The sequence below is a fragment of the Cetorhinus maximus genome, chromosome 7, assembly GCF_964194155.1.
Source record: "Cetorhinus maximus chromosome 7, sCetMax3.hap1.1, whole genome shotgun sequence".
NCBI lineage: Eukaryota > Metazoa > Chordata > Chondrichthyes > Lamniformes > Cetorhinidae > Cetorhinus > Cetorhinus maximus.
The window spans coordinates 108901534-108927068 of NC_135885.1; the positions used below are offsets into that span (position 1 = coordinate 108901534).

General features: G+C 43.5%; 1 protein-coding gene across 1 annotated transcript in view; it reads right to left on the reverse strand.

Annotated features, from left to right (window-relative positions):
- bcl9 (BCL9 transcription coactivator) overlaps nt 1-25535 on the reverse strand; it is a 478755-nt gene that overhangs the window by 64472 nt on the left and 388748 nt on the right. Inside the window, exon 9 of the mRNA XM_078545908.1 lies at nt 8870-8989. Coding sequence (XP_078402034.1) covers nt 8870-8989 — 120 coding nt within the window. The remainder of the gene's footprint in view (nt 1-8869; nt 8990-25535) is intronic.

Below are 25535 nucleotides of genomic sequence, written 5' to 3' on the forward strand. Positions count from 1 at the left end.
CCCTGCATGTTTCTCCTGAATATGGGAGGAGTGCATGCCCAGGGCACATAATGACCCCTCAGAATGATTCAGGGCCAGAGTGCTTCTGAGGAGCTGTTACTGCTAAGTCTGTTGCTAATGAATAGGAGCAGATGATATTGGTCATATAGGACAGCAGTGCTTTCTCTCATTCTCGTTTATTCTTGCAGGATAGAACGGGCACATAATACAAAGAAGGAGCCCAAATGGAAGGTGGTGTTCCCTACATTCAGGTGGTGACCTCCAGGGAGGATTAAGTGATGGAAATAATCAGAATCGCTGACCAGAAGGAAATTGGTCTGGTAAAATGCGTGATCATGGTGGAGATGGTGATTACAAAGGGCAGTATATTAACTAAGAGGTTGCAATGTATTCCACCAGTTCTGATAGCATGCTGAGCACTAAGCTGTATTGGGAAGCCTCAGCACTGCAGAGGCTTCCGCTACATGTCTAGCTCTCATGATCATTTCTTGTGTCTCCTGCAGGTGCAGATGTCCATCCGCTGAGATCCTCCCAAGCAATGGCCAAAGCAGTAGCAAGAAACAGAAGAAACAATGCCACATCTTACAAGTGCACTGTCCACCAGTGAAGAAACCTTTAGCTCAGTGGGTCCTCTTGGTTAGAGTTTGGTACTGGGTGAGGAATATGGCACAAGTGGGCAGGAGGAGGTGCCAGAGGCAGAGAAAGCAGTTGGAAACCCTGCTTGGAGCAGGACCTGGGATAGAAGGGGTGCAGACAATGCCAAACACTGGGGCATGGGGGCCTGAGCTCATTGCTATAAATGGAGTTTCCTTTAGTCCCTGAGGCTGAGCAACCAGAGGCAAAGCTGCAGACCTGAAAGTTGGACTTTTAAGAAAATCCAGACTTTGGCTGAAGTTCTGATTTTTTTTTAAAGCTGGCCTGCCAGTGTCAGGTCAGTTTCACTGAGTTGCTGTGCTGCTGCTTCTGACCATCGGGCAGTTCCATGGTTCCATTTTTTTTTGAAAAGCCACAAAAACCACAAAACTACCCGAAGGTTGGAAGCAGCAGCACAGAAACTGAGAGAGCCCTTACTTGAAAAATAGCAAGTGAAATCTCGATTTTAGAGACAAGTGGATGATGGAGGATGGGGGGGTGTGGAGAAATGATCAGTGGAGGCTGGGGGTGTTGGAAGGATGGAGGAAGGTTGGGGTATTGGAGGGGTGGGTGGGGAGGTGCAGGGGTGGAGGGGAGGTTGGGGTATGTTAGGGAGGTGGGGTGGCATGGGGGGAGGTTGGGAGGTGAGGGAGTATGGCAGGGGTGGTGTGGGGTGGGGGCTGTCACTTTTTTTGCTGTTGGAGTTTCTTATTTATTAATTCCATTTTTCTGTTTTAGGCGGTAAATTCACAGTGCACAACATAATTTGTATGACAGCTTCTGGGGAAGGGGAAACAATCATGTTCTTGTGTTAAGGCCTCACTGAATATACGTATCATGTTCATTCTTTGAAAAATTCAGATCAAAATTTCAATCAACATTTTTCCTAAGCTGCTGATCTGATTGACAAATCCTGGGTATAATACCATTAGTGTAAAAAGTATATTGTGGGTTGGTGTCAGGGAAGTCAGAATGGTAAGTTTGTATTAGATAAAGGAGTTGAACTGTTTTGTAAATGTAGTGATTTCTTTGTAGCCTAACATCAGTTGATTGCTCTGTGATTAATTATCCTTAGAGAATCAGCATTAGGCCTCCAATTTCACCATTGCTACAGTCACACTGCCTACTGCATGCAGGTGTAATGAAAGAAAGATAAAAAGTACATTTATATGGCACCTTTCACAGTACCCTAAATTGTTTCACAGCCAATTAAATACTTTTGAGTTGTAGCCACTGGTATAATGTAGGCAATGTTATCAAATGGCAGAGTAAGTTCGAGGGGCGGAATGGCCTACTCCTGCTCCAAATACGGATGTTTGCATGTAATTCTGGATGGATGAGATGAGCTGGGCGAGATGACCTTTGTCATCCATAATTATCTTGCTAACAGACAGTGGAATCATGGCTGGAGTTCTGTTTATTTTGTTGCTTATGGAAGTTTGCTGTGAGCAGGTTTTGTGGGGTGAAATTGCTAGGATAGGAGTGCGTAATGGGCTCATAGTGAATCAGTAACCTGCTTTACACTGCACATGATTCTCAAGAATCTTTTCCATTGACTTCAATTTTGTCCCTTTGTCTACTTACCTATTATCCCACTCTATCTTGGTGCTTTTTATGAGTTTTTTGAGGTATTTAAATATTGTGATAAAGTTATTTTACAGAGTGGATATTGAAAATATGTTGTAGTGAGAAGTAGTGATAAGCAGAATCTTCAAACTTGCTGATCAAGAAAACACAGATACAATTGCGAAACAGTCTTTGTCCTCTGACCTCTTAAAAGTTGTGTTCCACCAAGACACCTGAGGGCTTCAATGCTTTTTACTAACAGTGAAGAGCATCTTTGTTCAATCATTCCACTCTGTTGCTCAGGAGTCAGTTTATCTTTGTACCCTGTGAGATTACTGCTAAAATAGAACCCAATTACATCCCTTGTATAAAATAATTACATTGAATAATATCATGCACCCAGGCAGAAGGAAGTCTTCTAATTCATCTACAGAATGGAAAAGAACTTGTGCAATTTATCTAGGTTGCAAGTATTGAATCTTTCCCCTAAATATGAATTTACTGTCACCGTATTCATGGAATATGTTAACGGGGGCTGAGGCAGTCACCGAAGTCAGTGTTATCATCTGCACAATGTTGTAAATAACAAATAGGATATTTTTCTGTCAAATTAACAATATTGCATGATGCTGATAAAGTAAAAATTGTACTCTCTTGTTTGTTTAATAGTCACGTTGGGATCATCAGTAGGACAAACTAACACTGCATTAAATCATTGCTGTTCTTAATATTAATGACCTATGCTGCATATATAGTTGACAATATTTGTAACCAGAAGCAAACAATGGGTGTTATCATTTTATTAGTACCTTTCTGTGATTGGTGAATTGATTGGTGAACCTTGAAAGGGGAGAAATATCATGCATAATAGAGGGGGAGGGTTAAGTGGGGGTGCTGGTCGGGTGGGGGGGTAGGGGTTGGCGGTGGGGCCCAGAAAGAGAGGAAGCACCAGGGGCCATGATTTCTCTCCCTGCTCCTGACTCGGAGGGGGGAGCACAGACACAGCCCAGCTCAGCTTAGCACATATGTAGGGCCTCCAGAATCACAAGAAAGGAGGCTCTACCTAGAATAGCAGTAACAGACGAGCTCCCACATGCCAGTGATGCAGTGCAAGGCTGAGAAGCTCCTCCAATTCATGTGCACCACCATGGTTCAAAGCTATGATGGCATGAGCTCCTTCATTGAGACAGTGGCCAATCTTTTGGGGAGATATATGAGGAAACATTTGGAATGAATGCAGAAACTGCTCACTGATGTCCACAGGATTCATTCCACACTCTGTAGACTGCTCAGGAATGTGAAGGGTTAATCTCTTTCTAAAATCTAGTCAAGTTTGCATTTAATATTTAACTACAATTTACTGTTAAAGTTAAATTTCTTTCAATCTTAGCCAGGGATAAACAATCCCACTGCTGGAGAGGCAGCTATAGTTAGTTAATTTGGTAGCTAATTCACGCTGGTTTCTCAAGCCAGCAGTGCCTGACTCAGCTCTGTAGAATTTCAGCTAGCATAAATACAGCTGATTTTGCCAAGCGCACAATGGAAGCAAGCACAAAGATAGCAGCTCCTGACTGAGTTCAGTTTGGGACAGAGTGTAAGCTTGGGAATTTGATAAGTGAGGGAATTTGGTGCAGTGAGGGAGCAGGTGCTGTTTTGACCTTTTCCTGAAAAAAGAATGGCCAGTGACTAGCAGCAGGATGTGAGAGCTGAAGCCAAGGAGCATTAATATGGTGAGCAGGGAGGCAAATGGTTGGTGAGTTGTAAGTTTTTTTTTCTCTATCTATAAATGGAGGCAGTAGTTTAAACTAGTACTGGGGAAATATAAGTATTGCATTAAATTTACAGCTTAAGTAGTTAAACGTCTTGATATAGCTACAGATAATCATTTAGTGGTATTTCTAAACCTAGTTTCTTAGATAAAACACAGTAAAGATGGTAGGGCAGATGACGTGTTGCAGCTGTAGCATGTGGATGCTGGTGAACACTGGTGTAAACCACAGCACTAAATTTGCAGTAAGTGTCTGCAGTTCGAGGAACTTTAGCTCAGGGTTAATTAGCTGGAATCTGAGCTTTGGACACTGTGGTCCATCAGGAAGGGAAGAAGTTACCTGGACACCTTATTCCAGGATGCAGACACACCCCTTAGGCTAGGTACTTTTAATTTGGTCTGATGTCAGGAACAGGAGGGTATGATTCTGAGTGAGTCATGTATGGGGATCCAGAAAGTAGCAATGGAGGAATCCCAGCTCTGGCCATTGTCCAATAGGTTTGAGGTTCTTGCAGGTTGTGCAGGTGAGAGCAGGGATTGCAGGGAGGATGAGTGAACTGACCACAGCATCATGGTGCAGGGAGCCATTCAAGTGGGGGATTAAAAAGAACGTAATAGGGGACAGTATGGTAAAGGGGATAGATATGGTTTTCTGCAGCTGAAAGCGTGAATTCCAAAGGAATTCTATGCCCAGTGCCATGGTTAAGGACACCTCCCCAGGGCTGGAGAGGAACTTGGACTGATATGGGAGGGATCCAGCTGTTGTGGTCAGTGTGGCTATCAACAATATAGGTAGGGTTAAGAAAGAGGTTCCGCTGAGGGGGTATGAGCAGCTAGGAGCTAAATTAAATAAAGCTAAATAAAGCAGAACCACAAAAGTAATAATCTCTGGATTACAGAGCCACAAAAAAATTGGCATTGGGTAAAAAAGGCCAGAGAGTTGAATGTGTGGTTCAAAGATTGGTGTGGGAGAAATAGGTTTCGATTTATGGGCCACTGGCACCAGTATTGGGGAAAGAGGGAACTGTACTGTTGGGATGGTCTTCTGCTGAACCACACTGAACCAGGGTATGGGTGAATTATATAACTAGGGCTGTAGAGCGGGTGTTAAACTAACTAGTGGGTGGAGGGGAGGGTTCATATCACAGAATCACAGTACAGAAGAGGCCCTTCGGCCCATTGAGTCTGCACCGACACGTGGGAAACACCTGACCTACCTACCTAACCCCATTTACCAGCACTTGGCCCATAGCCTTGAATGTTATGATGTGCCAAGTGCTCATCCAGGTACTTTTTAAAGGATGTGAGGCAACCCGCCTGCACTACCCTCCCAGGCAGCGCATTCCAGACCGTCACCACCGTATGGGTAAAAAAGTTTTTCCTCATATCCCCCCTAAACCTCTTGCCCCTCACCTTGAACTTGTGGCCCCTCGTGACTGACCCTTCAACTAAAGGGAACAGCTGCTCCCTATCCACCCCGCCCATGCCCCTCACAATCTTGTACACTTCGATCAGGTCGCCCCTCAGTCTTCTCTGCTCCAACAAAAACAACCGAGTCTATCCAACCTCTCTTCATAACTTAAATGTTTCATCCCAGGCACAGTTTCTTAGAACAATACATTCTGGAAACACCCAATGAACAGGCTATTTTGGGCCGGAGATAGAATTATTTAAATATTTCATAGCAATAGACCCTCTAAGTAAGAGTGATCATACCATGATTGAATTTAAAATACAGTTTTAGAGTGAGAAATGTGGGTCCATAACTAGTGTCTTAATCTGAAACAAACGCAAATACAAGGGTATGAAGGCAGAGTTGGCTAAAATGAACTGAGTAAATAGGTTAAAAAGGAATACAGTAGAGAAGCAGACTCAGGCATTTAAGGAGATATTTTATAACTCTGAACAAAGATATATTCCATTTAGAAAGAAAGACCACCAGAAGGATGCACCATCCGTGGCTAACTAAAGATGTTAAGGGTAGTGTCAAATTGAAAGAAAAGGCATACAATGCTGCAAAGATTAGTGGTAGGGCAGAAGATTGGGAAAGTTTTAGAAATCAGCAAAAAAAATAAGATGAGAAATTGGAGAATGAGAGAAAATTAGCAAGAAATATGAAAGTAGACAGTAAAAGCTTCTACAAGTTTGTTAAAAGGAAAAGAGTAGCGAAAGTGAGCACAGACCCCTTAGAGGGTGAGACATTTGGAATTAATAATGGGAAACAAAGAAATGACAGAGGCTTTGAACAAGTAGTTTGTATCTGTCTTCATAGCAGAAGGCACATAACGCTTCCCATGAATGGTAGAAATCAACAGGCAGAAGGGAGGGAGGGAGGAACTTAAAACAATCACTATCACTTACAAAAAAGTAATGGGAAAACTAAATGGGACTAAGGGCTGACAAGTCCCCTGAACCTGATGGCCTGCATTCTAGGGTCTGTAAAAAAAGTGGCTGCAGAGATAGTGGATGCATTGGATGTAATTTTCCAAAATTGCCCAAATTCTGGAAAGGTCCCATCACTTTGGAAAAACACAAATGTAGCAAATGTAATCAAGAAACAAGGGAAACAGAAAGTAGGAAATGATGGGTTAATTAGGGCATTTCATTGGGAAAATGCTAGACCCCAGTATTAAAGAGCAGCAGAACATTTAGAAAATTACAGTACAATTAGGCTGAGTCAACATGATTTTGTGAAAGGAGAATTGTGTTTGGAAAATTTATTAAAGTTCTTTGAGGATGTAACAAGTAGAGTGGATGAAGTAAAACCAGTAGATGTAATGTATTTGGATTTCCAAAGGCATTTGATAAGGTTAATACTTAAGATAAAAGCTTACAATGTTGGGGTAATACATTAGCATGGATACAGGATTGGCTAACTCATGGGAAACAGAGGCCAGGATTTTGTCAACAGTGTGCCATTAGGTTATGCGAGTGAGCAAAAATTTGGCAGATGGTGTATAATGTGGGGAAAATGTAAGGCTGCCCACTTTGGCAGGAAGAACAGAAAAGTAGCATATTATTTAAATGGAGAGAGACTACTGAGGGATCTGGGTGTCCTTGTAGATGAATTACAATAAGTCAGCATGCAGGTACAGCAAGTAATTAAGATGGCAAAAGGAATGTTGACCTTTATTGTAAGGGATAGGGAGTATAAAAGTAGGGAAGTCTTCCTACAACTGCACAGGGAATTGGTGAGACTGCACCTAGAATACTTGTACAGTTTTGGGCACAGTACTTAAAGAGGAACAGACTTGCATTAGAAGCAGTTCAGAGTAGGTTCACTAGGCTGATTTCTGGGATAAGAGGTTTGGCTTATGAGAAAAGGTTGTGCAAGTTGGGCCTATACTCATTGGAGTTTAGAAGAATAAGAGGTGATCTTATTGAAACATATAAGATTTTGAGGGGGCTTGTCTGGTTAGAGGCTGAGAGGATGTTTCTTCTTGTGGGGAAGCTAGAACAAGGAGGCACAGTTTAATAAGTAAGGGTTCTCCCATATAAGATGGAGATGAGGAGGAATTTCTTCTCCCAGAAGATCATTGATGTTTGGAATTCTCTTCCTCAGCAAGTATTGGAGGCTGGGTCATGGAATATATTCAGGGCTGAGTTAGACATATTTTTGATTGACAAGGGAGCCAAGAATTATGGGGGTAGGCAAGAAAGTGGAGTTAAGGGCACAATCGGGTCAGCCATAATCTTATTGAATGGCTGAGCAAGCTCGAGGCCGAATGACCTACTCCTTTATTATGTTTTTATGTTCCTTTGTAGAGGGAAACCCCCTGCACTGCTGCACAGCTAACTCTCCCTGGCACTTGCATAGTCCCAAGGGTATTTTTTTATCATTGGCTGCGTAACCCTCTGCACCGTTTAATCTTTTATGGACCCTGGGTAATTGTCTGGGTTGACCATGATTAGCTCCCACTCTAAATCCACCTCCCTTCACCTGGTTTGCCTCAGATAGTGCATGTAGCATGTGTGCCCCTGTGAAAACTCAATAATCCCATCATACTGTTAGCAAGCTTTTAATGAATTCTCCAAGCACTTTAATTGGCCTTAATAGGGGATGTGGCGTGATCACAATCCTGGCCTTCTCCCACCATGGTGAGCATAGCTACTTTGGGGAATGGCATCAGGAAACCAGCACACTGGTTGGTGCCGATATTATTGGGCCCCTCCATCCGTTCCCACCCATGGCGGGGCCAGAAATTCATTAACATTTTTGAATAATAGTTTGTCATTTCTACTTTTCTAAAGTTAAAATTTTTGTATAGTTGTTAGAGTTAATTGTTTGCACTTTTTGAATAATAGTAAGTTGCATCATTGCACCTTTACAATATTGAATACAATTTAAACATTTTTGTACTTCTATTTGTGTACATTTTTTGAATAAATCATCACACTCTTGTTGATTTGTCAATTTATAAATTTTGGTTATATAAGTGAATAATTTGTTCTGAGATGATGATAAAACTCAGAATAGCGCTGAAGAAGTCATATGGACTTGAAATGTTAACTCTGTTTCTCTCTCCACAAATGCTGTCAGACCTGCTGAGTTTTCCCAGCATTTTCTGTTTTTATTTCAGTGTAGCCCCCATTTATTAGGTGCTTTCAGTATTCAGTGGTTTTCCAGTTCCACCTTCTCTAATGGACACATTCATTGTGATTCATTTTTGGTGGGCTAGTCCTCACTTAATTTTAATGGCGTAGCCCCTTTAGGGGAAGCACTTGTCCAAATCCTACTGAGTTTAGGTTTACCTAACCCGACACTTCCCAATGGCCTATTAATGCTGTATTCATGTTTTCAGATAGCATGCTAAATTCACATTTTCTCATCTCTCCATGCCCCAGACAGTATTGAAAGCAACCTAAATGATAATTCCGCTTTGAGCATGCCCATCCCCATACCTTTATATTCTTTTAGTTCTTCTGATTTTCTCTCCACGTTCTCATTTGTTCTCACACATAATGCTGCTTCAACTCCATCTCTTTGATCGGGCCTCATTTCTAGATCCCTTGCCCTTGGTGCTGGAAAATTTTTTAAAAATCCCTAAGTGTTATTGTTGTTGCACAATTGGTCTTAATTCTCTGCAGCAGAACTCATCTGCGACCTCACCCCCCAGTAAGCAAGCAAACAAACAACTTATATTTATATAGAACCTTTAACATAATGAAACATTCCAAGGTGGGTCACAGGAGCATTATAAAACAAAGTATGGCACCAAGACACATATGGTGATATTAGGTCAGATGACCAAAACATTGGATGAGGTTGGTTTAAGTGTCTTAAATGAGGAAAGCAAGGTAGAGGCAGAGAGATATAGGGATGGGATTCCAGAGCTTGGAACTCAGGCAACTGAAGACATGACCATCAATGTTGGAACAATTATGACTGGGAATGATCAAGATGCCAGAATTTGAAAAGTGCTGATATCTCGGAGGGTTGGGTGGTTGGAGGAGATTACAGAGATAGGGAGAGGCAAGGCCATGGAGGGATTTGAAAACCAAGATGAGGATTTTAAAATCAAGGTGTTGCTTGACCGGGAGCCAATGTAGATCAACAAGCACAGCAATGATAGGAGAATGGGGCTACAAGTTAAGTCACAGGCAGCAGAGTTTTGGATGGCCTCAACTTTATGAAGAGTAGAATATGGCAGACCAGCCAAGAGTGCGTTGGAATAGTCAACTCTAGAGGTAACATACGAACATATGAATTAGGAGCAGGAGTTGGGCACTTGACCCCTTGAGCCTGCTCCGCCATTCAATAAGATCATGGCTGCTTTAATTTTAACCTGAACTCCACATTCCTGTCTATCCCCGACAACCTTTCACCCCCTTGGTTATCAAGAATCTATCTACCTCTGCCTTAAAAATACTCAAGGATTCTGCTTCTACTGCATTTTAGGGAAATGAGTTCCAAAGACTCATAACCCTGTGAGAGAAAAAAATTCTCCTCATCTCTGCCTTAAATGGGTGACACCTTATTTTTAAACAGTGATCTGAAGGCATAGATGAGATTTTCAACAGCAAATGAGCTGAGACAGGAATGAAGTCAAGCGATGTTACAGTGATAGAAATAGACGTTCTTAGAGATGGTATGAATATGAGGTCAGAAGGTCAACTCAGAATAAAACGTGACACCAAGATTGGTTTATAATCTCAGACTGTTGCCAGGGAGAGGGCTGGAGTTGATAGTTAGGGAACAGAGTTTGGAGTAGAGACTATAAACAATGGCTAGAGTCTTACAATATTTAATTGGAGTAAAACCAGTACTGGATGTCAGATAAGCAGTCAGATAATTTAGCAACAGTGAAAAGTGGTGGTGAAGTAGAATTTGGCGGCACCAGCGTACATGTGGAAAGTAATACCGGATGATGTCACAAAGTGTTGGTGGGTGGGTTAAGTGGTTAAACCATAGTGGAATATTACAATGAAGTCTCCTTACACCAGTAGCAGACAAACCTGCGCTGTCAGCTATTGTGAAGGAAGAAAAACAAGTACCATAAACAAACTACCAAGAGTCCTTGAAACAAAGTTAGGATATCTGTTATCAGCACATGAGACAGGGCCTAGTCATGTTGTCTGTCCAGATGACTAGTCGCCAGATGGACTACTCAAGGTTTTGTGTAACTACTCAAGGTTTTTGCGTAATTATAAACTAATTATAAACTATAAATTGTATGCATGCCAAAGATAAAATTTCAATGTTATGAATTACTAAGGGTCAAGCAGCTTTTGTAATTTGTATGACCTCTGTTACGCACGCTTTTACTATAACTATGTGTGTACTTCCTCAGAGTGCCGGCTAGCTCCGTTGTATGCTGCTGGGCTCTCAGTGGTATCACAATTCTATAAAGGCTTCCGAGACAAACCTCCTGGGTCTGAGTGTTCACTCCGTTTTCCGCGACACAAGGTATGTGCAGTGCCAGAATTCAACCTGGTGGCTGCAAGTGTCAGGTCAGTGTCATCAGTGGTGTGCTGCTGCTCCCTCTATTCCTCATTGAGATGCTGTAATGATGCGGACAACAGTTCTTGGATGTTTAAAAGCAGGAAATCAAAAGGGGAAGAAAAGGGTCAGGATGCGGTGGAAATCAAGAGGTCCATTGTTAAACCATGAGCAGATTGCTCATCAAACCAGGTAGAGAAGGGGCATCAGACAGGAGCATACCCTGATTCTCAATGTTCTCAGTGACACTGCATGCCATGGGTTCTGAGAGCCATCTCTTCCATAGGACTCAGAATATGTGGGCATTTTTGCCACCACCAGTTCTCTTCTGCTCTCTTCTATTGTGTGCCACCTTATCCTGCAAGAGAGAGACCAGAATGTCAGTGATTGGGTAACACTGTATTTAGGTGATACAGGTTAGACCTGTATTTAGGTCTGTCCTAGCTGCACAGCTGGAAGTATATGAAGGCAGTAGGAGGGTGTGCTGAGAGTTGGATGAGTGAGAAAGTTAGGTGAAGAGGGGTAGGAGGTGCTACTTTGCTTTTTCTAACTTTTTCACCCAATAGGAATTGGTTCTTACTTTACTACAGTGAAATAAGCTAGTTTGGTGAGCATCTGGTGAGTATCTGGTAAGTGGTTTAAGGTCTATTCTATTCCTAAGGTTAAAAATAGTATAGGAACTGGTGGTAAGGCTAATAAAATATATAAAAAAGGAAAATAGCTAATTGAATAAAATAATTAAGTAGTTAATTAAAACACCTTAAGGATGGCTGGACAGGTGATGTGTCATGGGGAAGTTCCTGGATGCCATTATGCTCCAGGGCAAACATGTCTGCAGAAAGTGTTTGAGGCTCAAGGAGCTTCGACTCAGAGTGATTGAGCTGGAGGCCAAGCTGCAGACACTTGGATACATCAGGGAGAGGGAACACTTGTACCAGGAATTGGTCACAACCATTAGGAGAGGGTTTTTTGATTTGGTCAGTGGTCAGGGACAGGAGAATGGGACTGCAACTGAGGCAGGTAAAGCGGGCAGGAAGGCAGCCTTTGTATTGTCAGACAGGCTGAGGTTCTTTCAGCTTGTCTGGATGAGAGTGGGGGCTGCAGGGTGGATGAGCTGACTGACCATGGCACCATGATACAGGAAGCCATTCAAGTGGGTGGAGCAAAAGGGAATGTAGTGGTAGTGAGGGGGTTTGACACTGTTCTCTGCAGCAAAGAGCAAGATTCCAGAAGCCCTTCTTGCCTGCCTTGTGTCAGGGTTCAGGCCATCTGCTCAGGGCTGGAGAGAAGCTTTGAGTGGAAGGGGGAGGGTCCAGTCGTTGTGGTCCATGTTGGTACCAACAACATAGGCAGGACAAGGAAAGAAGTCCTGCATAGTTGGTATGAGAAGCTAGGCACCAGATTAAGAAGCAGAACCTCAAAGGTTATAATCTCTGGATTATTGTCTGAGCTGCATGCAAATTAACGTAGGCAAATAAGATTAGAGAAATGAATGCATGGCTGAAAGACTGGTGTGATAGAAGTGGATTCCGGTTCATGAGGCAATGGCAACAGTACTGGGAAAAGTGGGAGCTGTACCATTGGGACGGTCTACGCCTGAATTGTGCTGGGACCAGCGTTCCAGAGAGCTGCATAGGGAAGTAGAGTGGATTTTAAACTAAACAACAGGGGCAAGGGATCAAATTTGGAAAGATGTGGCAGATCAAAGTGTAAAGTCAAGGAAGAGAGAAAGGTACTAATATGGGAAATTAAAAACAGACTGTGGCAGGAAAGGATAGAGAGCAATAATCCAAAAGTAAATTAGCATATAAGGCTAGAAGTTGCAAAGATAATATAAGGACAAAGTTAAAGGCGCTGTATCTGAATGCACATAGCATTCAAAACAATACAGATGAATTGATAGCGCAACTAGAAATAAATAAATATGATCTGATAGCCATTACAGAGACATGGCTGCATGTTGCTGGACATTTCTGCTGCTGGTCATTTTCCTGTGCATCATCCACTCGAGGTACAGTGGTTATGAAGGTTTCTGAAGGTTTAGCTGGTCTGACCAAAGAGCAGCGTCTGCCACCAACAAAGAAATTGGACAAACTGGTTCCACGAAGAGTGAAGACAATTCAGAGCTGAAGTCCCAGTCAAGAGTCTCTTTACTGGTGGTCCTCTCAGGAACTTGCAGCTCTGTGTAGTTGATGACCGGATGTCTTGAAGTCTTGTGTTATTTTAAGAAGGTTACAGGCATCTCTGCTTAAGAGAGAAAAAGACTGGTTGCGGGTGATGTACATGACCTTGAATATCTGCTTGTGCCCATATCCTAATGGTTCTAGGATCATGCCTATGGCCAGAAGTTGATTCCTCCAGGCCTGTAGAATGGTGTGTCTGTCGTTCATAGCCAAACATCTCTCAGCCATGGTTCCTTATCTGAGAGGATCGTACCACCGGCTCCCGTGTCCAATTTGAAGTTGGTGAGGTAACCATTTGCTGAGATGTCTGCATTCCAAAAAGACAATCCAGGATCCTTGATCTCAACCAAGAAGCACAGTTGGATCTCTTCCTGGTATGGTACCTCAATCTCATGGATTGCCTTGGGATCCTCTGCCTGTCTGGGGGCGGAATCGTCCCAGATTTGCACTAACTGCGGTAGCGGCCGTGAAAAATGACGGTTTTACCCATCGGCCGCAATGACAGATTTTCACACTGTACTATCCCCTTCCTGGCACATCCTGCCTCATTAATATTGCATTCATGGGACACTGGTGAGCAGGCTCGGGTTTGCCCGTCATGCCATGACCTCAGTGCTTCCTCGCTCTGGGCGCCATACTTAAAGTGCACCAGGGCGCAAACCTACTCATGTCTACAGACCAGGACTGCTCCAGGCAGCACATAGCGCTGAAAATAAAGAAGACGGCAGCCCCCAAATTTAGTGATGCCTCTCTGGGGAGCCAGCTAGAAGGCCACTGCGATGTCCACTACCCCTACTCCGGCCGCAGGATGTCCACCAGGGTCACCAATCCAGCCTGGGAGGCAGTGGCAGCGGCAGTCAGCACCACTGGAGCACAGAGGAGGTCAGCCATCCAGTGCAGGAAGAGGTAAGTCAAATATTTCATGCAGTGCCATGTGTCCTGCTCACACTCTCTCCACCTGTTTTCATGCAGGAGGAGCTGGCTCACAACAGCAGGAAGAGGTCCCAGACCGGGCATGGAGTGACCCATATTAGGCCCCTCACTCACTTTGAGGAGCGTGCCACCTGATGCGGATGTGGACTGTGCCTGCGGTGACGGTGAGGTCGGCAGCGAACACCCACGTGAGGATTCTGCACCACTTCATTCCTTTCTCAACGTAACTGTGAGTGCTCTCTCTCCTGCTTTTGACTCTGCTGCTATGCACTAATTATCTCTATTTTGGTTCACAGGGAGCTCTGGCCAAGTGACCAACACCCTCAGCCAGCCAGTCCCTCAGCTCCATCCATGTCCTCATCTCCAGCCAAGAAAACACATCCTCCAATGAAGAGCTGGAAATAAGCAGCCTGGAAGACCCATCACAGCGCTTACCCACACCCTCCACCAGCGCAGAGACACACGCCTCGGTGGGACCTAGATCTAGAGCAGGCTCAGGTTCACAATCTGGTGGTCACCACACAGACACATATCTGCAGCAGGAGGAGGCAGGTTTACCCAAGCTCCCCAGCACTCGGAGGACTGCTGGGGAAGAGGCATCTGTGAGGTCCAGGTTAGATAACGAGCCTCTAGATTTGGCCTTCCCACTCATCCTGGAGAGTCAGCAGAAGGCGGGGGAACATCATGCAGAGCTGTTGGAAGCCCTCAACAGGATGACACGTGAGTTGGAGGAGTGCGTCCACCTGCTCTCTGATGAACTGGTGTCCAGATGTGCATGTATGGAGGTCTCCATGGGAAGGATGGAGGACGCCATGGAGACCCTAGCACAGTAGAACGTGGAGATGAGTGCAGACCCGCACTCTGTCGCATTTGCCATGGCTGAGTTCCTGCAGTGGTAACACAATGGGGAAATGGGGCATCTCAACATCCCTCCATGAGCTCTTTCTCCTCAAGGAGTCAGGCCGGGGCACTCAGGCACCCAAAGAGAGGAGAAGCAGCAGCTGGACACCCCTGGGTTATCCACTTAGGAATCTCAGAGGCTGTCCGCTCCCTCCTTTGTCCGTGAGCCCCTCAACTTCGTCCTCTGTCACTGTAGAGGGAGCAGCCAAAGCAAACTGAGGCCTTCAACGGTTCAAGGTGATTGAAGTTATCAGAGGTAACAGGGCCAACCATTGCACAGACTGTCTCCACCCCTGCTGTGGATGTCAGGGCAGCACCTAGAAGAAGTGGTAGGCCTAGAAAAGTTAAGAAATTCTGACCACAAGTGGTTGCACGGGTGAACACACTTTGTCACTTTATAACCTGAAAATATATTCACTTTCACTGAATAATTTGCATTGGTGTCTTTCAGTTTCATTGACAGGCTTCACTTCACGAGTCCTCCCACTGCATTCCTCTCTACTAGCGGTTCAGCTGCACACAACCAGACCACAAGTAATTCTGGAGGGGGAAATGTGTATCTGGCAGGGCCTTTTGGAGCCTCGTGCAAGTACTCTCCCACACACATGGAGCCTTCACTCTCCCAAATACACGGAGCCTTCACTCTCCCACACACACGGAGCCTTCATCCATCACACACGTCTCAAAGTCCTGAGCATTTTCAATGCTGTCTGTTGGGATTCTCTTTCAGTTGTCCGTCTGAGCTGACCTGCACCTCCGCCCACTCACTGACCGCACTCCCATGCAGCACCTGTTCCCGTCCAACAAGAGGCTCCGCTCCATTTCGATTTCAACAACCATGCTCGTGGTCAGGTATCTCACCATCTCCCCCATCCTTTCCCCTCTCTGAGTCTCCCTTATCCTTTCTCCCATCATTGTGGGCTCCCCTGGCATCACCTTTCAACTCTCCACTGTCCTACCAACTTGGGCCCTTGTCATTCCAGGATTTCCAGGTGAATATGCATGTTCCCTACCTTCCTGAGAATCCAACACCATCCACATTGACCTCCCTGACCTCCTCCTTCCCACCCCCAGGGTCCATGTCTGCCTCCGAGTCCCCAACAACCACCCTCACCATCCCTCCTACTGTTACCGATGCATCCTTACCCTCCCACCCTACCCTCTGCCCCCTCTCACACCCGCCTTTCCCTCCTACCATGCTACCCTTAGTTCGTTCCCAAGGAGGCAATCATTGATTCCACAGACCCCTCCCTTGCAAGTTCACCTGGACAACCCCCCTCACTTCCTCCTTCCCCCAGACACCTTTCCCCCTCCAAACTCCCTCCTTCCCCCCAGACATCTTCCCCACTCTGAACTCCCTCCCTATACCTTCCTCCCCCTTACAACTATCTCCGCACTTGCAGCATTCTCCCCCATTACACCCTCCTCCCCCTGTATTCCCTTCTCCCCCTGTACCCCCCTCCTCCCTCCTCCCACCCAACCTCACCCCCCCCGGCACCTTTGTACCGCCCCAACCTCAGCCCCGGACACTTTGTGCCTCCCTCCAAACTTCATTCACCTGAAATCTTCGTTCCATCACCCCAAACTCACCCCCCCCAACACTTTTGTGTGTCCCCCCAACCTCTCCCTCCCCACTCCAGTACATCTTCCTCTCCCGCTCACACCTGGACCTTCCTCTCCCCGCTGTTGCCGATCATCTGTAGCAGCCCATGGCCAAGACCTTGATGTTCTGAAGTAGACCTAAAGCATCAACAGAGATCTCCCACCCTCCAATAGTTGCTTCATGGCGGAGTCATGTCTATGAGGATCCACCCACTATGTGATGCATGTGTTCCTCCAGAGTCCAGTAGCTGTTGGGCTCCAGCATCTTCTCCTCAGATGTCCGTGATATGAGCAAGGCCCTAATGGAGTAAGTCCCGATTTCTGCACTTCCAATCTGTATAACTTGTTTATGAAAGAGTCAACCAGTTCTCCAGGTTGTTGAACACGTTTGTTGAATTTTGCTCTCTCTAAAATTGTGTTGCTCCTTAGATTAAAATCGAATGATTTTAGAATTACTTCAAATTTATCTTGGGATTCGTTTACTCCTTGCCTCACAATAATATCATCAGCAATTGGACCTACTAAATAAAATAGTTCATTCATTTATTCATTTTCAGTCTTTTTATATAATCCTGAAACTATCATGTATTGTAAGAATCTTTTCTGCCAAAGGCCCAACTTATTTGTATGGTCTGGCCTTTGGATCAATCCAAATTGGTCTGGTAATGTTGAATTGTTGTCCATGGTTGTTTTAAAGTTCAGGTGAGTACAACTTTAAATGCTATGCAGACTTTAAAGGTGACTCCGCAGTAACTGTTTCAAAGAGCCTCTGTTTGCTGCATTTTCGGCAGGCTCCCATGGCGATGGCAGTCCCGGGTCGCTTTAGGGTTTAGTATTTGCAGCAATTTGTTAAATCAATGATTTGGGGCCTTCGTTGCAATACTGGGGGCTTTTCAGGTATTTTACAATCAATTTCTGATTTTTTCTGATGTTTTTAAACCTTCCGATTCTTTTTTTTTGCAACAAGCTCGGCGGCCAGGTGGTATGGTGCCTATTCTGAACCTGGGCTGACTGTGCTGCTTTCAGAAACAGGCTGCTCTGACTTTTTAACAGCACTGAAGCCTTTTAAACTAGTCCTGGCTTAGAGCTGAATCTTTTTGCTCACGCCTGCTAGGTCCTTTGACTCTGCACTCTGTGCTCACTCACAATGGGCCTCCATTATGGAGTCCTCAGCTGCACAGTGGAGTTTTTCTTCTGCCTTTCTGCTTCTAATTCGGCAAAGGAGTTTCTTTCAGGTGATCTCCCTCTCTGTCTTCACTTCAGGTGCTTTAAGTCAGGTCAGAATGCTCTCTTTTCATTTTCTAGCTTTTGAATTTCTGCTCCAGCTCCTCTGTAGTTCTGTTTTTTTCCATTAGCTGTTTCCATGTTGCATGTTGTATGATGGTCTCACAAAAAATTTCTGAGTCTTGTATGGTTGAACATTAACTGTTTATTGATAACACATAACTATGCGTATATATACAGGGTATAGCCTGAGCTATGAGCTAACTCCATGCTTGTTTTTACACATGTCTCTGTCCAGTCCACAACTGACTCTAGTCTCAAATCACTTATTTCTTCACATCACACCATGAGTGTGATTCTGTTGCCTAGTCCAACATTATCCCTTGCTATGCCAGACATCGTTACACTACAACTCAAAGGGCAATTGGCCTACTCTTGTTCCTAAGCCTGTTCCTATATCTGACATCTGTTGAAAGACCCTTTTCCAAATTAGTCAGTAATGAGTGGGGTTGGCACTGAGCCACGAATTGCAAGTTGAAAAAAAGTACACATTTCTATAGAACCAGGAGGAGTAGGATTCCTCCTGACCCCATGGGTGTCTCAAATAACTTACCTACACACCCCCACCTCAGCCAAGGAATAAACCCATAGATTCCCGGTCTGTTTGGTTCAATGGCCCATCGCAAAAACTCACTAAAGCAGTTGGGGAGATTGAAATTATGCATTTTAAACATGTTGCTGTTTATTATCAAACAATGAATGGCAGACTTAAATAATACTGGAAACTATAGGTCGGGACAAAATCAATAGTCACTTAGACAAGTGCAAAATAATTAATAAGATTCATTAATAATTAATAAGGGAAAATCATGTTTAACTAACTTGCTGGAGTGTTTTGAGGAAGTAGCAGAGCAGGTTGATAAGGACAACACTGTTGACATGGTGTATATGGTTTTTCAAAAGGTATTTGATACAGTGCCACACAACAGACTTGTGAGCAAAATTCTAGCTCGTGGAATAAAAGGGAAATTAAACACTTGGATAAAAAATTAGCTGAGTGACAGGAAAGAGAGAGTCATAATAAATGATTGTTTTCAGACTGGAGGAAGGTTTGTCTTGGAGTTCCCCAGAGTCAGTGTTGGGACCCTTGCTCTTTTTGATATATAGTTGGTTTTAAGGGCATGATTTCAAAAGTTGCAGATGATACAAAGATTGGAAACATTGTCAACTGTAATGAGGATAGTCATGAAATTCAAAAGGATATAGACATGTTGGTGGATTGGGCAGACAAGTGGTAGGTGAAGTTCAATGCAGAGAAGAGTGAAGTGATTCATTTTAGCAGGAAAAAAATGGAGAGACAGTATAAAATAAAGGGAGAAACTCTAAAGCAGGTGCAGGAATAGAGGGACCTTGGTATATATGTACATAAGTCACTAAAGATGGCAGGGCATTTTGAGAGACCAATTAATCTGAGGCTTTATTAATAGGGGCACTGAGTACGAGAGTAAGTAGATTGTGTTGAATTTGTATAAGACACTGGCGAGGCCTCATCTGGAGTACTGCATCCAGCTCTGGGATAAAGAACTGTAGCTATGAGGACAGATTGGAGAAGTTGGGACTGTTTTCCTTGGAGAAAAGTAGGGGACTTGATAGAGATATTCAAGATCCTGAGGCGTATGGACAGGGTAAATAGTGAGAAACTGTTTCCATTCAAGAAAACATCAAGAACTAGAGGGCACAAATTCAAAATAATTGGCAAAAGGAGTAATAGTGATGTGAGGAAAATTTTTTTCATGCAGGGGGTGGTTGGAGTCTAGACTGATCTTCCTGAAAGGGTGGTGGAGGCAAGTTCAATTGAGGTATTCAAAAGGGAATGGGATTACTATCTGAAAATAAAGAATGTGTAAGGTTACAGGGATAAGGCAGGGGAATGGGACTAGGTAGAATTCTCTTTCAGAGAGCCAGTGTGGGCTCGATGGCTGAATGGCCTCCTTCTGCACTATAATGATTCTGTGAATAAAATCTGCTTTAATCTTCTACACAGGATAGTGTAATTTTTTATGTTAAAAGGCATTGTATTACACTTTTTTACCATTACTATTGGAGAGCTTTACAAATAAACATACATTTTTAGTCTAGAATAGTGCTGTCCGATTGTTGCACTTGCATACTCTAAATATACAACCTGCAATGCCTAGACATGTTGGAGAGATTACTTACTCCAAGGAAATAGCCCTGTTGCAACTAGTATCTATTGTTTGATCCACTACAATCCTCATAATAGATTTATTATTTAAACCAAACCCAGTGTCTCCACATCTACAATAATTTTCAAAATGGTCAATGTATGTACAATAAACTGGATAAACAAAAAATCCCAGGATTGGCTGTATCTCCCGCAATGCTCCTTTTTTCACTCTATCCTGTGATCATATCTAATTCTAGACACGTGCCAGAGTAATGTGACATCAACTTATTTTCTGTTCATTGCCAAATTTTTCCATTGAGGAACAGATGTCCTTGATTCTGGCATCTGCTGTGTTGCAGCATGCAAAAGGCAAGGTGGGCACTGTACACCAGAGTGCCTGGGAAATCACAGCCAAGTTGGTGGGGGGGGTGGTTAATATTCTGGATCCTACCCTCCTGTGCTGCAGCTGCTATTATGTGAGGTACTGGGAATGGATAGGGGCTGTTAGTTGATCTTCTGAATCTAATATACCATTGGAGTGAGATGTCTAGGGTTGACAAGTCTGGTTGGAGGCATTCTGCGAGATTTGATCTTCTGATGATCTGACCACATGACATCTGACCATGTGACAAGTGATTATCTGACACTTAATAATATGACACCTGATCACAAGTCCCCATTCCCCAACTCCTGCCAATCCTAATTCCCCAGTCTCTCCATTTCTTTCTGAACAATCAATATCTCTCCCCATTCCATAGTCTCACTCTCTCCCCAGCCCTCGATTCCCTAGTCTCCCTCTCTCCCCTCATCACTCCATCTCTCCCTAAGCCTTCATTATCCAGTCTCCATCTTTCCCTAGCACCCATTCATCATCTCTGCCCTGCCTTCATTCCCCACTTTATGCCTCTCCCTGAATCCCAGTTCCCAAACGTCAATTCATAAACTCCCTTGATTCCTGAGAGCCCACAATTCTCGACCCAAGGCTTCAGATTTTTAATTCTCCAAGGCACCTGATGGCTGACTCCCAAGGCCACTTAATTCACAACTCCTGTTGTCCGCGGATTCCCACAGGTCCCCAACTTTGATGTTTCCCTCAATTCCTAAGCATATCCTGCTTCACAACCCTTAATTGTTCTCAATATCTGTGGTCATGTAACTCAATATTCCCCAGAGTTCTGAACTGCCAGTCTCACCCCTTTGCATTGGTAGGGGTGATGTGCTCATGCCGGAAATTACATAGTGTAGCACAGTGCAATGGGCACCTGAATGTAAACTGAAGGTGATTTAGTATGGGGAGCTCTTTGCCCAGCATCCATAGAAACCCCTCTATTGCTGTGATATAGTCATGCAGGCTTTCAGACCAGAGCTAGAATAGTTTTTTGCTGATATGTGTGCTTGGTAAGTGTTATAGACTTGATTTTCTCTACAGCAGTTACATGCTTCCATCAAGCTCCACCAAGAGAAGAAGAACTGCCAATCTAAGGTTTCCTGCGCTTGGAGCTGATTCGTTTATGTGATACTATACAACACAAGTTTTAAAGTTACAGTCACTACATTCCTCCCCTTTAAATTGATTTGTACAGTTTGTATTTACAAGGACATCTACCTTCATGACATTACAAATATATACATGGGTCATGGAATTATAAATTCAGTGTCTCAGGTGGTTTCCTGATCCGGGTGGAATGTCCTAGCTCCACAACTTTCGAATCTCTTACAGGATCCACATTATCTGGAATCGCAGCAACATCAGGTACTTCTTTAGATACAGGCAGTTCAGTGTTATCTACTCTGACAGAGGCATCTAGTATGTCTATCCTTGGTTGAAAAATTTCAACAGGGACCACGGGTTCTACAATGACTACAGGTGGGACGTCTTTTTTTATTCATCCATGGGATATGGGCTTCTCTGGCTCAGCCAGCCTTTGTTGCCCATCCCCAATTGCTCTTGTTCAGAGGGCATTTAAGAGTCAACCGCATTGCTGTGGGTCTGGAGTCACATGAAGGCCTGACTGGGTAAAGTCATTAGTGAACCAGATGGGTTTTTATGACATTCATTTTATGGCAATGGTTTCACGGTCATCATCAGACTTTTAATTCCAGATTTTTATTGGATTCAAATTCCACCATCTGTTGTGGTGGGATTTGAACCCAGGTCCCCAGAGCATTAACCCTGGGTTTCTGGTCCAGTGACAATACCATGCAGCCATTGCCTCCCCCATTTTGTTGGGGTATCTCCCTTCTTCTCAAATGATCCACATGTTTGCGCGTGATCCAGCCCTCCACTTCTACGTGGTACGATAAGGGTCCAGTCACCAAAACTATTACACCAGGGCCAGGACCTTCGGGTTAGCGAGCGGGGGCAGGGCCCGCTGACACATAAAATGATGCGCGGTGATGTCGGGCGTGCGTCCCGATGTCACCATGCATCATTCAGATCTTGAGTTCGGCAGGCGTGCACCGGAGTCGGCTGTGCGCCCGCCGAACTGTCAAAGGGCCTATTAGGGCCACTTAGATAGTAATTAAACTAATTAACTGAGCTGCCCATCCAACCTTAAGGCCCAGGTGGCCTTCGCATTTTTCATGAAACCTCATCCACAGACACTGTCACATGAGGGGACATGTCTTAAATTTTTTTTTTCTTTATTAAAATTCTCAAAAGCCTAAATAACCTCCCTGAGGCAGCTCTGTGCCTTAGGGAGATTTCTGCGCTCTTTCGCACGCAGAGTGCACGTCATGCTGGGCAGGCTTTAATTGCTGTGGGTCTGGAGTCACGCCCGCTCCCGTCCAACCACCCCCCATCCCCCCAATGGGGAGAAAATTCTCCCCCAGGTAGCCGCTCGCATCTTGGATAGTTATATGACTTTTCCTTTCTATACCTTTTTAGCTTCATTCAGCTGATTCTTCAGTTCTTTGTTTACCAGACAGGTTTCTCATGAGAAACATCACACTTTACTTACAGGCTAGAGCGGCAGTTACAGGCTTCCATCAAGCTCCACAACCGAAGAAGAACTGCCACGCTAAGGCTCCCCATGCTTGGAGCTGATTCGTTCACACTGTCACATGATACTATACAACACAATAAGTCTTAAAGCTAGTCACTACAGCAAGTGATCTACATTCCACAGAAGTCATTCCTTTCACCTGCTGCTGCCTCACATTTACCTGCATGTCTCATATTTTAAGTTTTAAGCAGGCTGCCTGTAGCATGTCATTTGCGGATGTCCAGGTTTCAATGTGTATCTCGTATCTATTGCAATGCAAAGTATTTGGGGTGTGTCTGTTTTATCCATGTGTTCATTTTTTTGGGCTATCCCTTTGTACATGTTTCACTGTTTAGGCTATCCATTAATTAAAAGCAGCAAATCTAACACATATCTATCAAATCACAGTTTTTAAATGTGTCACACCTTGGGGTGTTACACATCTATAGAGCAAAAATAGTGTTTCATGACTTTTGCTCCCTTTCCTTGCCAAAATTCTTGAATGTTTTGTCGCCTCCTAAATCCATGTCAAAACTACATGTTTCAGTGTTTCCCCGTCCCCGTCCCTGTCTCCCCACCCCTACCCCTACCCTTAGCCTTGTACTGAAACAGCTCTTTTTCTATTCATTCATGTAAAGTGGGCATCACTGGAAAGGTCAGCATTTATTGCCCGTTCCTAATTGCTCTTGAGAAGAGGGTGGTGAACCACTTTAAATACAACTGAAAGCTTGCTAGGTCATTTCAGACAGCAGTTAAGAGAAAGCTGGTCATTGACCTAAAGCCTGAAATGTATACTCTCCATAATTAGCTCAATTCGTCTGTTTAGGCAATGGCCTTATAAGGTTAAGGTGAAGTTAGTAGTGTAAAGTTACAACCATACTCTGGACCAAGGGTCAGCTTTTTTTTAAACCTGAGGAGCCTTTTAAAAAAAATGCCTAAAATGAAAACTCTCGGGAAGTGCAAGACAAAAAGAGTGGAGTAAAGACATAAGCACACTTTAAGAACAAAAAATTGTTTATTGTGAATCTAAGGAACATTATACACTTATTTGCTGCTGGAAAAAATCATTTGCTTTAACTTCTTTCTGATGCTTATGAGGATGAGCACAGTTACTATTGAATCTCGTAATTTCAACCCTGTGTATATGTCGGGCAAAAATCCAGTTTCTCATCCCAGGAACAGGTAAAAACTGTTATTTTTGTTTTCAAAGTTGGAGCATGATGTTAATCAAATCTTAAATAGGTCTTCAACATTATCAGCTTTTTCCAGGAGAATCATAATGGTATGTAAAGTGCAGCATAATGATTAGCCTTATATTCCCACAATAAAAAAGCACAGCTCCTACTTCTTCAACAAGTGAGACAAATCCCCTGTGTGCAATAGCTCTCCGAATATCATTTATATCATTTAGTAAATTCCCGCATTAAAGAATTGTTAATGCTAAACTCTTTGACATCTATGAATTGAATCATAAGATAAACTGTTAATGATGAGGGAGACCTGTACTGTTAAGGGCAATGTGAACTTTGAAGTTATCTTTATAAGAGCACAACTGTATATTTTCTGAAATAATTCCTAAAAAAAATGCTATTTTGAAGCCTGACAATGCAGAACAACATTTTTGATTAAACAAATAAATGAATAACTCAATAAGTAACTTCTTTGGTTTGTCATTTTCTTGACTTAATTTCTTCAGACTTTTTCCTTGATAATGTAATCAAACTGGAAAAGATTGGGAGCTGCAAATGAGATGTTAAAAACTGACATGCTTCTCCAGAGCCACAAGTTGCTGACCCCTGCCCTAGACACAAGATTATATGTTAGCAATTCTATGCAACATTTATATATGTTTAAGGGTGGGGCTTTACAGGAATACTCCAACATATTTTGATCAAAAGAATGAGGAGAGATAATACATATTAAATGGTAGCAATGTTTTGCTAAATCTATATCGAATGTTGGGTAAACCATCTGAGATTACTAAGTGCTGTTCTGGTCACCATATTATAATAAATATATTGAGATCTAGAGGCACTGGAGAGGGTGCAGAGAAGATTAACAAAAATGATGCCAGAAATACATGACTATTTATATCAGGAAGGGGTTGACAGCTTGGGTCTCTTGCCTTTTGAAATAAGAAGTTGGACGGCTGTCTTAATAGAGGTCTTTAAAATTCTGAAAGGTTTTGATAGAGTGATACAGAGACAATGTTCCCTATTGTAGGGGAGGTGCATAACTAGAGGTCATGAATATGAAATAGTCATCAATCCAATAGGGAATGCAGAAGAAATTTATTTACTTAAAGAGTCGTATACCACAGGGAGTGATTGAAGTGAATAGTATAAATGCATATAAAGGGACCCTGGATGAACATATGGGAGAGAAGTGAATAGAGGGTTATGATGATCGCTCAGATGAGGAAAGATGGAAGGAGGCTCGAGTGGAGCATAAACACTGGCACAGACCAGTTGGGTCGAATGGCCTGTTCCTGTGTCATATACTGTCTGTAATCTTATGTAATCCTATGTAATCCTGTGCAATATTATGTAGGCTTTTAAAGCAGGTTCAAGAAGAGAGAGAGAACTTGGGGTATTTGTACACAAATCCTTGAAGG